This window comes from Lycium ferocissimum, unplaced genomic scaffold (assembly GCF_029784015.1).
Source record: "Lycium ferocissimum isolate CSIRO_LF1 unplaced genomic scaffold, AGI_CSIRO_Lferr_CH_V1 ctg8879, whole genome shotgun sequence".
Lineage (NCBI taxonomy): Eukaryota > Viridiplantae > Streptophyta > Magnoliopsida > Solanales > Solanaceae > Lycium > Lycium ferocissimum.
This window is the reverse complement of record NW_026727473.1, coordinates 41,709-54,877: the sequence shown is the minus strand read 5'-3', so window position 1 is coordinate 54,877 and position 13,169 is coordinate 41,709. Positions and strand designations below refer to the sequence as shown.

At 36.7% G+C, this 13,169-nt stretch overlaps 1 protein-coding gene across 4 annotated transcripts in view; it reads left to right on the top strand.

Annotated features, from left to right (window-relative positions):
- Positions 1–392: 392 nt before the first annotated feature.
- LOC132045980 (probable sphingolipid transporter spinster homolog 2) overlaps positions 393–13,169 on the top strand; it is a 32,679-nt gene continuing 19,902 nt past the window's right edge. Inside the window, exons 1-10 of one of the 4 annotated variants that reach the window (XR_009412577.1) lie at positions 393–802; positions 1,726–1,857; positions 2,161–2,262; positions 8,160–8,264; positions 8,375–8,450; positions 9,651–9,725; positions 9,816–9,918; positions 9,983–10,045; positions 11,484–11,538; positions 11,677–11,774. Coding sequence is in view for 3 of the 4 variants with exons in the window: in XM_059436541.1 (XP_059292524.1) it covers positions 756–802; positions 1,726–1,857; positions 2,161–2,262; positions 8,160–8,264; positions 8,375–8,450; positions 9,651–9,725; positions 9,816–9,918; positions 9,983–10,045; positions 11,484–11,538; positions 11,677–11,774 (856 nt within the window). In the remaining variant the exon portion in view is untranslated. Of the gene's footprint in view, positions 803–1,400; positions 1,546–1,725; positions 1,858–2,160; positions 2,263–8,159; positions 8,265–8,374; positions 8,451–9,650; positions 9,726–9,815; positions 9,919–9,982; positions 10,046–11,483; positions 11,539–11,676; positions 11,775–13,169 lie in introns of those variants that run through there. The other 3 variants (XM_059436541.1, XM_059436542.1, XM_059436543.1) reach the window with 3 other exon arrangements.

The window sequence follows — 13,169 nt, the reverse complement described above, 5'->3', positions numbered from 1 at the left end:
ATGACTTGACCAGATTCTTAGGGTTTCGTTTGTACTTCTGCAATTTGGGTATTTAAGATATGAATTAAGACTGCTTGTACTATTTAATCTTCCGCATGTTAATTCTAAAAATGGTAGAGTAGGGGAAGGGTTCGCCCACCAGGGGGCTTACTGTGGGTGCCCGCTCGACCCGCGAGTTGGGTTATGACAGTAACCAAAACCCTATTCTCCGACACAGATCAAATAACTGAGTGGGGATCTTGGCTCTAATTTGAGGAAAATTGCAATCCAACTAGACAAAAGAGAACAATTAAGGAAAGAATATAAGAAAGAAAAAAGGATAGAAAAGAGAAGATAAGGGAAGGAGATAAATCACATAATTTGGGGTAAAAAAAATGTTGGTGTTAGGGAATTTGCAGGTGGCAAAGTCGACAGGGGTGTTTGAAATCGATGGAGTTTTGGTTGAACCAGAGGTAAAATAGAATTTTACTATAAAACTCAAATAGTAGCTACAAATGATAATTTTTAAAATTTATTTATATAATATATATGATAAATGTACTGAACTAGTTACACCAGGTGATTTTTCCTATTTTATGGAGTAACATAAAACATAACAAAAGATGTACTCCATTTGAAATGGATAAAGATAAAAAGGGAACCGCCCCAGGCATAAAAAGTTAAAAAGGAGGAAGAGTGAGGAATTCCCAAGCCATACAGTAGTGTTTATAGATACGGGAGGCAAGTCGAGAGCGTTTGGATGATCAACAGTGGACATGGCCCAAGCTTCAACTCCGCAACCTTCTTGGTTCACTCCCAAAAGGTATTATTCCAAATTCCGACGCCACTTTTCTCTCTTTCCCTTCTTCCCTTGCTATTCAATTTTTTTTCTTTGACTGTTGAAACATTTTCAAGGAAAAAAACCAAGATTCATAGCAACTGCCATTTCTGATGAACACATATTTTACTTCTTATTAAAACCAACCAGACAACTTGCTTCCCATCTTCTTCTTGATTGGCTTTCACTTTGGATTATAATTCTTTTATCCTTTCGTTTTTTTTTTTTTAAATGGAAACTGAAGAATTTTGGAAGACAAAAGTAGGGCTATTTTTATTAGTTACCAAAAGTTCATGATATATGTTGTGCGAGTGGCGAGCGGATTTCACGCCGATGGGTTCAAAATATAAAAGTTAAACATAATGCAAGTTGCTTAAGGATTCAATATCTACTATATATATATATATATATATATATATATAAAATAATTTTAACCTTATAAAAATAATATTTTTTTCCGCCGAGGGGATTCAGATGAACACCCTCGGCTCTATGTGGCTCAGCCACCGCCACTGGTTGTGCGGGTAACAGGAAAGCAAGTTGGGATCGGCTTTATGAATCCTCATTGACCGTATTACTCTATATAAACTAATCTCGCCGGACAGTGGAAGATTAATTTTGTAACGGTTTAATCTTTTGTTCACTAATAGTGTAAACAACTTTTAGCTGTTAGGTTACTTAATAACCAATTTCTAAAATAAGTGTAAATTAGCAGCCTAGAAAATATGGTAAGTCATTGGTAGTGTATATTAGTTTATCCTAATGAAACTTGTAAGCTTAATAACTGAAGATTTAATTGAAGCAGTGCTGATGTCTAGATATTTTCTTATAATCCATTTTATAACTCTTACTTTAGCTACGGCCAATTCTACATATTTGATTATGATCTATCTTCTGCTAATTGTCAGGTTACTAGCCATATTCTGTATAATCAACTTGTTAAATTATGTGGATCGAGGAGCTATAGCGAGCAACGGTGTTAATGGGAAACGCAGTGAGTGTACTAAGAGCGGTACATGCTCTTCTGCCAGTGGAATCCAGTAAGAATTTCATTTTTAATCTTAATGTTTTGATGTTTCATAAGTTCTCTTCCTTGAAAATGTTTAATATTCTTGCTTTCTAATTTCTTTTTTTCTTTATGATTGACTAGTTATTTTATCCAAGAGTCCAATTATGCGTTTTCTCTATGATGTACTTATACCTTCCCTTGGATGATCTGCAATTAGATAATGACTTTTCCCTGAGAAATTTAATGATTGGAATAGCCACTAAGTAACAAATCTGTATGACTATGCTGTGTGCTCCAACTTAAAGCTCTTTTTTTTATTGTTGTGTTTTTGCAGGGGTGATTTTAATTTGAGCAATTTCCAGGATGGTGTCATATCATCTGCTTTCATGGTTGGGCTTCTTTTGGCATCTCCAATATTTGCTTCCTTAGCCAAGAGGTGATAATTTTTTACACTGTTAGAATAGGAATAGGAATAGGATTTGTATATAGTATCCTACATGGAAAAGGATTAGGATGTAGTGTCTATAAATAGGGCTCAATGTAATAGTGTAGATACATAATTCAATAATATAATTTTTCTCCCATAATTTCTCACATGGTATAGAGCATTGGTGAGAAACATTCGGAGAAAAAAATACCATCACAGTGCCGTGCCTCAATTCCGGCGATAATTTTGCATCACTTTCTCTCCGGTGGGTTTTGTGCAAAATACGAAACTAGCATAGGGTAGAGAACACCGGCGACCAAACCCCTAAAATTTCCGACCGCTGGAACCCTAATCCGGCGCCGTCAGTTTTTTTTTCTTCTGGAAGATTTGGGTTTTCCGGCCACCTTTTCAAAAAAAAAAAAAAAAGTCCCAGTAAGGTTGCACAACAATTCTGACCCCAACCATATAATTTTCTTTAAGATCCGGTCACTTTTTGTTTTTCCGGCGAGTTCGAGCAGTCTCTGGCCACTTTTTTTTACCAGTCAAGTATCCCAGCAATTCCGCATTAACCCTAATAATTTTTTCCTGATTCTGATCACTTTAGTATTTTCCGACAACTTTTCCAGTGACTGTTTTGCTGGCAGCTTCTAGATCTGTCTTATTAGCACAATCAGCTAAGTTTCGTCCTTTTTGAAATTTTGAGCCATGTCTCTCGGATATGATATGTTTGCCTCCAAAAACACGGGAATCGGATCTTCAAGCCCTATGATTACTTCCGAACCGTTAATGGGAAGTTCAAACTATTTAGCTTGGGCTTCTTCGGTTGACTTGTGGTGCAAGGGTCAAGGTGTTCAAGATCACTTAACTCAAAAGGCTATTGTGGTTGATGAAAAGGCAAAGGCTAGTAAGGTAGATGAAAAGGCCAAAGCACAGTGGGAGAAGGTTGATGCTCAAATATGTAGTCTCTTGTGGCGATCTATTGATCCCAAGTTGATGCCCTTGTTTCGTTGCTTCCAGACATGTTATTCAGTTTGGGAAAAGGCTAGCGCTTTATACACTAATGACATATCTCGATTTTATGATGTGATATCTCGGATGACCAACTTAAAGAAACAAGAATCAGATATGTCTACTTACTTGGGACAGGTATAGGCAGTCATGGAGGAATTTGAGCAGTTGATGCTAGTCACTACGAACGTTGAAAAAAACAGGAGCAAAGACAGATGTTGTTTCTAGTTTTTACACTTACATTACTTCCTATTGACCTTGATTTGGTGTGTGATCAAATTTTGGCTAGTCCTACGGTTCCTACAATTGATGAACTATTCTCTCGTTTGCTTCGTCTTGTTGCGCCTTCTAATCACATTGTGGTTTCATCACCAATCGTTGACTCTTCTATTCTTGCATCTCAAACCATAGAGAATCGAACATCTCAATCTATGGATAATCGACGAGGAGGAGATCGCTTTGGAAAATCTCGAACTAAGTGTAGTTATTGTCATAAGTTTGGACACGCTCGCGACATATCCGTGTTTCATACGGTCCACTACCCAATGATGTTCGGTGTAGTTATTGTCATAAGTTTGGGACACACTCGTGACGTATGTCGTGGCTCGCTTTCTGTCAACCACCCAACAATGCTCATGTTGCTCGACCGACACTCTAGAAATCCGAGGCTTTTATCGGAAGTTGATATAATGAGTACCTTCGCAAAGTCGAGCAAGTAAGCGTACATCTCCTTGCAGCCGCGCATTCTCATCCTAATACTTCTGTTGCTGGTAATTCCTTCTCTTGTGTTTCACAGTCTAGTATCCCTCCATCGTGGGTCGTTGACTCAGGCGCTTTTGATCATATTTCTGGTAACAAATCACTTTTGTCAAATATTATTTATTCACAGTCTCTTCCTCCGGTTCTTTGATTATCCTATGTTATTTGTGTCGCTTGCGTTATTTCATTTCCATATCGCTTTGAATCTCTTAGCCTTATCCGACCTCTTCTTATGCTTTTTATTGAGCCGAGGGTCTTTCGGAACATGTAGTCCTACCTTGGTAGGAGTGAGGTCTGCGTACACTCTACCCTCCCCAGACCCCACGTTGTGGGAATGCGCCTTAAACCTCTCTCTTGAAAAAGAGCTGGGTTGTTGTTGTTGTTGTAGTCTCTTCCTCCGGTTACTTTAGCCAATGGGATCTAAACAAAACCAAAAGGGGTTGGACAAGCTAATCCCCTATCGTCTGTCACTCTAAACTCTGTTCTTTATGTCCCTGGTTGTCCTTTTAATCTTGCATCTGTCAATCGTTTGACACTCATAATTAGATACATTTGTAACAAGCTCGGTACATATGGCTTGTATGCACCAGCTTGAGGGGAGTGTTAGAATAGGAATAGGAATAGGAAATAGGAATAGGAATAGGATTTGTATATAGTATCCTACATGGAAAAGGATTAGGATGTAGTGTCTATAAATAGGGCTCAATGTAATAATGTAGATACACAATTCAACAATATAATTTTTCTCCCATAATTTCTCACAAACACAACACAGGCTGGATGTTGAGATATATAGAGGCATATATCATACTTAAGTGCTTTCACTGTAAAAAGTTTGTTTGACTGACACCCTACAGAAACAAGCATTGTATTTACTTTGGAGATCGTTTTGTCTGGACAGGAATTATAATGCATTACTTTATTCCCATTGTATCCATTTTCTTTAACCACCTTTTCTTTTTTAGTTTGTCTCAAATTTCTCGATAAGATCTCTTGAAATTCCAAACTAATATACGATATTAATACTCTTTTGTTTGACGTCGAATACCACGCTGTCCATTCTAGGCCATGCAACCCCCAAATCAGTGTCCACTTTCTGAAATGATTAAGTCACCACTTATTATCCCACTTTTACTCTTCCTAGCATCTAAAGAATAAAAAGTTATCCTTCGTTTTAGTAGGATAGCCTAGTGAAAAGGCAAGTCTAACCTTAGAGGTTGAGGGTTCAAGTGACCAAGGGAGCATAGTGGGAAATGGCCATTATTCACTCCTAGGTAGGGAAGTTGGGTGGTGGGTTTATCATATCAGAAAAGGTTAAAAAAGAGAATCCTTTGTTTTTTAAACATTTTTACTTGAATGAAATTGATAAATTTCAAATTCCAACCTAATAATTTAATGTAGGTCAATAGCTTTTTCTACAAATCATCTAAAATCAAACTATGGGTGTGTTTGGTATGAACAAAAATGTTTTCCATCGAAAATGTTATCCTGGAAAATGTTTTCTTGGAAAACAAGTGGGTTTCGTACTTATTGTTTACTGTTTGGTAAGTAAGCAAAAAAATATTATCTGAAGAGCATTTATTTTTTTAATCAAGAGTATTGGATCAAAAAAAAAAATAAAAAAAAATTGCTCTCAAGAGTATTTGTATGTAATCTAGCGAAACACTATAGGGGCAGGAGGAGGTGGAGAGTGGGGGTTCGGTAATGGCGGGGAGTGGGATGGTCAAGGGGTAGAGGTTGGGGCCTTTGAGTGGGTGGGGAGGAGACAATGAACTTGAAATGTCACGTATGGAACTTGTTTTCCCTACTTCCATTAGGGAAGTCATTTTCCTTATTTTTAAGGAACTTGTTTCCTAGAGAAAATGTTTACCATAACATTTTGACCAACCAAAATAAAAAAATTGAAAAACATTTTCCTCCGTACCGAACACACCCTAAATCAAATTGAATTGGATGAAAGTGATACCTATATCCCAAGGTTTACATTTTTATAACTAATTTCTCATTTTATAGATTTTAACTACTCCTAATATATGCGACATTGTTTGACTGGGCACGAAGTGTATGGAATTTTTTTTTTTTTTTTTTTTTGAAACTTGTGGTCTAAAATAAGGCATAGACTTTTGTGTGGCTATAAATCTTCTCACTAATGATAAAATGAGAAGTTTACAGTTAAATGGTTTCTGTATATAGAAATGTCTCTTTCTTTTGTGACAAATAAAAAAGGAAAGTGAGCCACATAAAATGGGACGGAGGGATTATTATCTTAAGCATGTCTCTTCCTTCTGATAAACATGAAATTAGAATATATAAGTTGTCAATGGATGGAATTGAAAACTCACATAATATTGGTAACCAGTACCTTCTGGGTAGAAAGGAACTAAACTTTGGGTAAACTTTTCCATTTATGTTAAGTGTGCAAAGTTCCATTGATGTTTTCACCATATTGGACTTCATAATTTATTGCCCATTTCTTCTATGGGGTAATATATTGTTAAGAATGTCAATAAAACACGTAATCATCAGTTTCACCTGAAGTATATTAAACTGTTGGACAACAATGCTAAAATGGCCAAACCATGCCATTGGTGATTGCTTCAAACCATAAAGATGCACTGCTGACATACTAATCCAGACTCTCTCTAAGCAACAACGCTATCAGTTGCTCTATGTTGACGTCCTCAGTAAGTTTACGATGAAGGAAGACATTTTTGCTATCAAACTGATAAAGGAGGCAATGAAGTACAATGGTGATGCCAGACATTGTGAAAGAAGTATTTTTCAGTTGGAATTTTAGCAGTTGAGATGTTGCTCCACTAGCACTTATGTGTGTCATATGGAGAGAGATATATACACGAGCTTTGAAGAAGAAGAGAATGATTTCTTGTAGTAGCTTGTTCCTTACTTTTATTCGGTGTATCCATGAGGTTCCTATATGTGTAGAAGATTGACTGTTGTTCATAGAGAACTATTTCTTTTGTAGTTCTTTTTTTTTTTTTTTTTAAACTTTTTGTATGCGATTTTTTGTCCCGTCATGAATAAAGTTATTTTACCTTATAAAAAACATAGCTGCTGTGGAGATAAGGTGGCAGATAGATGCAACTATGGCCACCAAAGAAAAGGTATCCGCATTGTCAATACCATAAATCTAAATATATCCCCTGAGCACCAGTTTAATTTTAAGATGATCAACCTTCCATCAGCACCTACGTTGACAGTGAACACCTAACGACATCCAACTATTATTTTTTCATGTACTAAAAGAGCTATCTTTTAAGTACATTGTCATGCAGACCTGTCATTTTCTCAAATATAGCTTGATACTAGACTGCATGATCAATTGCTTTTGCCGCAATTGTAGGTACTTTGACAGTGGATAAATTTGTAATGAAGGCATGATATGAAAGGTGATAAATGGTGCTAACTTAAGAAATTATAAGCCAGATGAGGGTTACAAGTAGTTCGAGTACCTTTTCGAAGAGAAATAGGAAGGTCAACTTATTATTCGACAAAACAGCGGTGTAGTTAGAGTAGGGAATGAAATACCAGAGTTTGTGTACTTTTATCATAAACTAAAGCTTCAACCGGAATTGACAAGCTTCAAACAAGGGCCATCATATGTAGTTTCTTGGGGTACTCTCGTCTTCAAACGGGTTACAAATGCTACCTAGTATACATAAGTATTTTGTGAGGCAGATGCAGCTTATTTGAGACACCCCCATACTTTTCACCAAATTCATTGAATAAAACAGCCATATGTACAGTTCTTGTCATGCCAACTCTTCCGACTCCCACTTTTCATATATGAACCCATTTAGAGCAAACCATTTATCATGCCAAATAACCAGACCAAGTTTTAATTAAAGCAAACAACGCTTAGCCTAATCCCTGTCTACCTCATTGACATATCGAAGATGCTGTTCTTTCAATTATGTTGTTTGACTTATGTTGTTAGACTTTAACTATAACTCATCCTTTCTCCTCCAAGTTCATAGCTTTGCCGCTTAAAACGCAAAGAGTAGGATTGGAAAAGTTGAACAGTAAAGGGAAAGGATTTAAATTCTGTGCCTATACACTCTGGTGTGCCTTCTATTAATCAATTTCTCATATTTCTTACTTGTATTCTGGTGACTTGGCAGTGTTAATCCATTTAGACTTATTGGAGTTGGACTGACAGTCTGGACCTTTGCTACTGCTGGTTGTGGCCTGTCAATTGATTTCTGGTCCATTACCATCTGCAGAATGTGAGTAGATTATGTTGGTTCTTTCAAATGCTACCAGTTTTTTCTACTTTTTCTTTTAGTTTGTGGTCCGGGGTTGGTTCTCTTTGTTAATAATTTGTTTCCTCTATCAGGCTGGTGGGTGTTGGCGAGGCATCTTTTATAAGCCTTGCTGCTCCATTCATTGATGACAATGCCCCAGTTGATCAGGTTTGTTTTGCAATTGTGATTCAGTTCTGCAAACGTGTCGACTCTGAGTAGATGATGCATGCTTATTGCTGTTCTTTTATTTCTGTTTTGAGGCTAAGAAGATTCTGGGTGCTAATATCTATTGCTAATGTGATGGGTTGTTCCTCTGCTTGTACTCCTGGTTCATTTATGTTCAAAAGTGTTTATGCTTATAAGACAAGGTGCAAGCTCTCGCCTCCTTTCTTTTTTAAAAATGGCGCGCCTAATTAATTCTGTGAGGGCTCCCATAAAGGTATGATTGCATTAGGGTGCAGTGATTACCTTTTCAGTATATTTGTAGGATTCTCTGTGTATTGCGATTGAGAACTATGAGTTTATAATTTATAAAGCAGGTGCAAATATGAGAGAGTGAGTCTGGTAATAATTATAAATCTGAAACATTGCGATAGTGCTTCCAGTCCTATGCATGAGTTTCTACTTAAATGTTACCTAGTCCATGCATGACCATGTCTCCTGGTAATGAAGAGCAATCACATTTCCTGTAAACAAATATTTAATCTACTGCAGGTTAGGTTCATTGAACTCTGTTGTTAGCTTGGTTAGAGCAAGTTGTGAGGCATTCATTCCTTTTTAATTGGTGGATCTATTAAACATATCTAGATCTTCTGCTTTACCAAAAAAAATACATATCTAGATCTTCTGTACAATTTTGGCCATGAAGATATCTGTCAGAAATGAGCACAACCTGGTTTTATGCAAGTTGTTTCCTATTGTAGTTGTATTTTCCTTTACTAAACTACATTTTTTTTAAAGCAAATATGTCACTAGGCATTGAGCCTACTGACTGACTTTAAAGTTAATACTCCCTCCGTTTCAATTTATGTGAACCCATTTGACTGGGCACGACATTTAAGAAAGAGTGAAGGCTTTTGAAACTTGTGGTTCAAAATAAGTCTGGATTATTTGTGTGGCTGTAAATCATTTCATAAAGTGAATTTGTTTTCAAATTAGGAAAGAGGTCATTCATTTTGACACTGACTAAAAAGGAAATAGGTTCACATAAATTGAAACAGAGGGAGTATAATTTTTTTCCTTGATGTGATCAATAGTTTTACATGCTTCTTCAACTTTATAGCTGCTCGTGTACAACTGCTAAACGTTTCTGCATCTCATGTTATGTCTGTAATGTGATTTCTGCATGCTAATTCCCCTTCATGTCAGAAAACAGCATGGCTGGGAATATTTTACATGTGTATACCAACTGGGATTGCTGTTGGTTATGTATATGGCGGATTGGTGAGCTCCCTTCAGTTGCTATGAGTTTTCTTGTGGAAAGTATCTTTTGTGGAGCATGCCAATTTTTACTAAAGCTCCACTCTGTGGTAGGTTGGAAGTCTTCTTAATTGGCGTTGGGCGTTCTGGATAGAGGCATTGCTGATGCTTCCTTTTGCAATTTTGGGTTTTGTGATGAAACCGTTGCAATTGAAAGGTGATGTAATATTAGTTATTCAGTCCAATGCATTTTCCAGACATTTCTGAAAATGTTTCTACAGGGTTTTCGCACACCGGATCAAAAAGACCATTGACTTCTGTGCAGACTTCTTGCCCAGAAGCAGGTAATGGCTGCTATCGCTCATATGTTGTCATTTCACCTTCTCTACCTAATTCAGCAGGGTTCACGATTCTTGTCCTAACTTACAAGATTCCTTTACCCGGATGAGGAGGTGCATCCTCCCAAATATGTTTATCTTTGAACAGGAATGTTATTTGGCTCTTTTCTTTTATAAGCAAATACATTGCCAAGAACTCGGAAAATCACATATGAAGATCACATATAAAAAGATAGTAAATTTTGTTGGGAGAAGTTCTTGTTTTGCACACATATTACAGCTAGAACAGTTGGAGGTAGGAGCAACAAAATAAAACCTGAACTGCTAAATAGTACCACTAGAAGTTAGGTGGATGTTTTTATAAGATACAAGTAAAATAAGAGAATGTCGCTTGAAGTGTTTCCACCATGCCCTAGCTAGATGTCTAGAGAATCTTTTTTGTTTGTGTAAACTTGAATATGTAAATAGTATTGATCATTTCATGGACTTGTTAGCTCCTTGATTTACACATAGTGATTACAGGAACATTTACAGGAGCTAATTTTTTTTTCTAAGCTGCTGTATCTTTTAGCATCTTCTGGATGCAGTTTAATGAAAGTTACCTCATTTTGCTTGGAAAAAAAGAAAATGTCTTTCGCCATGTCTTATGTAGATGTCCATATGCACCAGTAAATAGGAGCATCGATATCATGACATAAGGTGATACGCACCAGTAAGTATGAGCATTGATATCATGGCATAAGGTGATAATTGGGACAAGGTAAATATATCGTTAGATCCTTCAAAGAAGTAGTCTCAAAATACTTACAACCTCCCAAATTTAATGCCAACGTACTAAGGACAGAACACAATGTAAAGATCTACACATGTATTACCAACTAATTGAGATCAATACAGTCGTTGATATACTTGGACTACGTCAGGTGCTTGTCAAGATTGACCAACTAGTTGCCGTTGTATGTTTGCGAAGGAATAACTGTGAAATTTAAAGAACATCTAGTATTAGAAATCCCTTAATTTGCCTTAAAGACAAATTGTTTGTTATTATAATGGATACATGAATATAACAAAATTCATAGAAGATTCATTATAGCGTCCTTACTATTTCGCGATAGAGTGTAATTGATTGATTGAATGATTTTTTTAAGTACATTGTGTGTGATCATGCTTATTGATGAGGAAGATTCTTTCATCATGATTTTATCTTGGTCTTGATAATGGAATGAGATCATCTATTCCATAAAGAAGGGATAGATAATCCTGGTTATAATCCCAGGATAACCTGGTTTTGAACCAAACGACCCCTAAGGGATAACCAAACCCTGTGATGAATATAGTTGATGTTATGTCTTTTCCTTATTATTTGTTTTCCCTTACTAGGTTCTTTCTTATGATTATATCAATCACACCATAATTTGATCTTAATATCTTGTCATTAATGCAGTTGCTTCACCTAGTCAAGATGGTTCATTCCAAACAAGGAATGTTTCCAAGGATGAGTAAGGAACCTTTCATAAACATGGTCTAAGGCAGCATACCATCATTCCTGCAAGCATGATTGGAATTTGCGTTCACTAATCACTGTAATGCAGTAGACAACTCGGTCAGGCATCTTATTTTTCTCCCTCCTTTTGCAGTTCAAAAGGTGCACCCAGAATTTTGAATCAGTTGACAAGATTTTGGAAGGATATGAAGGTGCTTTTGCTTGAAAAGGTCTACGTCGTGAATGTTCTAGGTATTGTATTCACTTTTTCGATTCTGTTAATTTGATGCTTCTTTGTTCGAAGACCTTTATACCCCTTTAGAACTCAATATTCATCAATATTAATGTGGAAAACATAAGACACAATCTGTTTTGGAATTTTAAAGGTTACATGGAAATTTTCAAATGACTAAATGATGGTGCATGCATCTAAAGACTGCATTTTTTTTTTTTTTTTTTTTTTTTAACTTATTATACATCTCATACATGTATCACATTTTCCTAACAGAGAATTACATTTGTCTGTGTGAAGTGGAAGAGAAAATAAGAGAACCTGACTTGATTATTCCCTCAAACTATTGGGGTTTAAATAACTATATTTACTTGTCCTAAAGAGGACAGGAAAGCAATACCTAATTACAATAGGAGTAAATTAAGCTACCTATATACCCAGTGTATTCTCACTACCTACTGTATTTACATATATTCTAGAATATTCACAAGAATACTAACACTCCCCCTCGAGCCGGTGCATACAAATTATATGTATCAAACTTGCTACATATATAACTTGTTCTGTGACCGGCTAGGGACTTGGTGAATATGTTTGCAAGCTGATCATTTAACTGCACGAACTTTGTGACGATGTCTCCCGGGAGTACCTTTCTCTCTGACAAAATGACAATTAATCTCTATGTGCTTGGTTCTCTCGTGAAACACTGGATTCGATGCAATGTGAAGTAGAGCCTCATTATCTAGCACAAGTTGTCTTTCTTTAATCTATCCAATTTCAACTCCTTGAGTCTCTGCTTGATTCATATGAGTTCACATGTCACCACTGCCATAACTCGATATTCTGCTTCTGCATTCGATCGAGCAACCGCATTTTGTTTCTTACCTTTTCAAGACACCAAATATCCCCCACTAGAACACAGCATCCAGAAGTGGATTGTTTGTCAGAGGGTGATCTTGCCCAATCTGCATCTGTATATCCAACAAATTTCTCATGTCCTTGGTCTTTGTAAAGTAATCCTCTCCCTGGCGCAGATTTAATGTGTTGAATAACACGAATAACTGCATTTCAATTACTGTCACAAGGAGAATTCAAGAGTTGACTTACAACACTAAGGCAATGCCAGGTCGAGTCACGGTGAAATAATATTTCCCTACCAGCCTCCTTTATCTTCCACCTGACCTGGTAGGAGCTTAATATTTGAATTTACCGGAGTGTCATTAGACCTACAGTCTGTCATCACTGTCTGCTCAAGAATATCAAATGCATACTTCCTCTGTGAAATGACAATTTCTGATTTTGATTGAGCAATCCCAATGCCGAGAACGTACCTCAATTGACCAAGATCCTTAGTGTGAATGTTGCAACCCAATTTGCCTAAGCGGCGATGGCATTTGACCTAGCTCGTTGCTGAA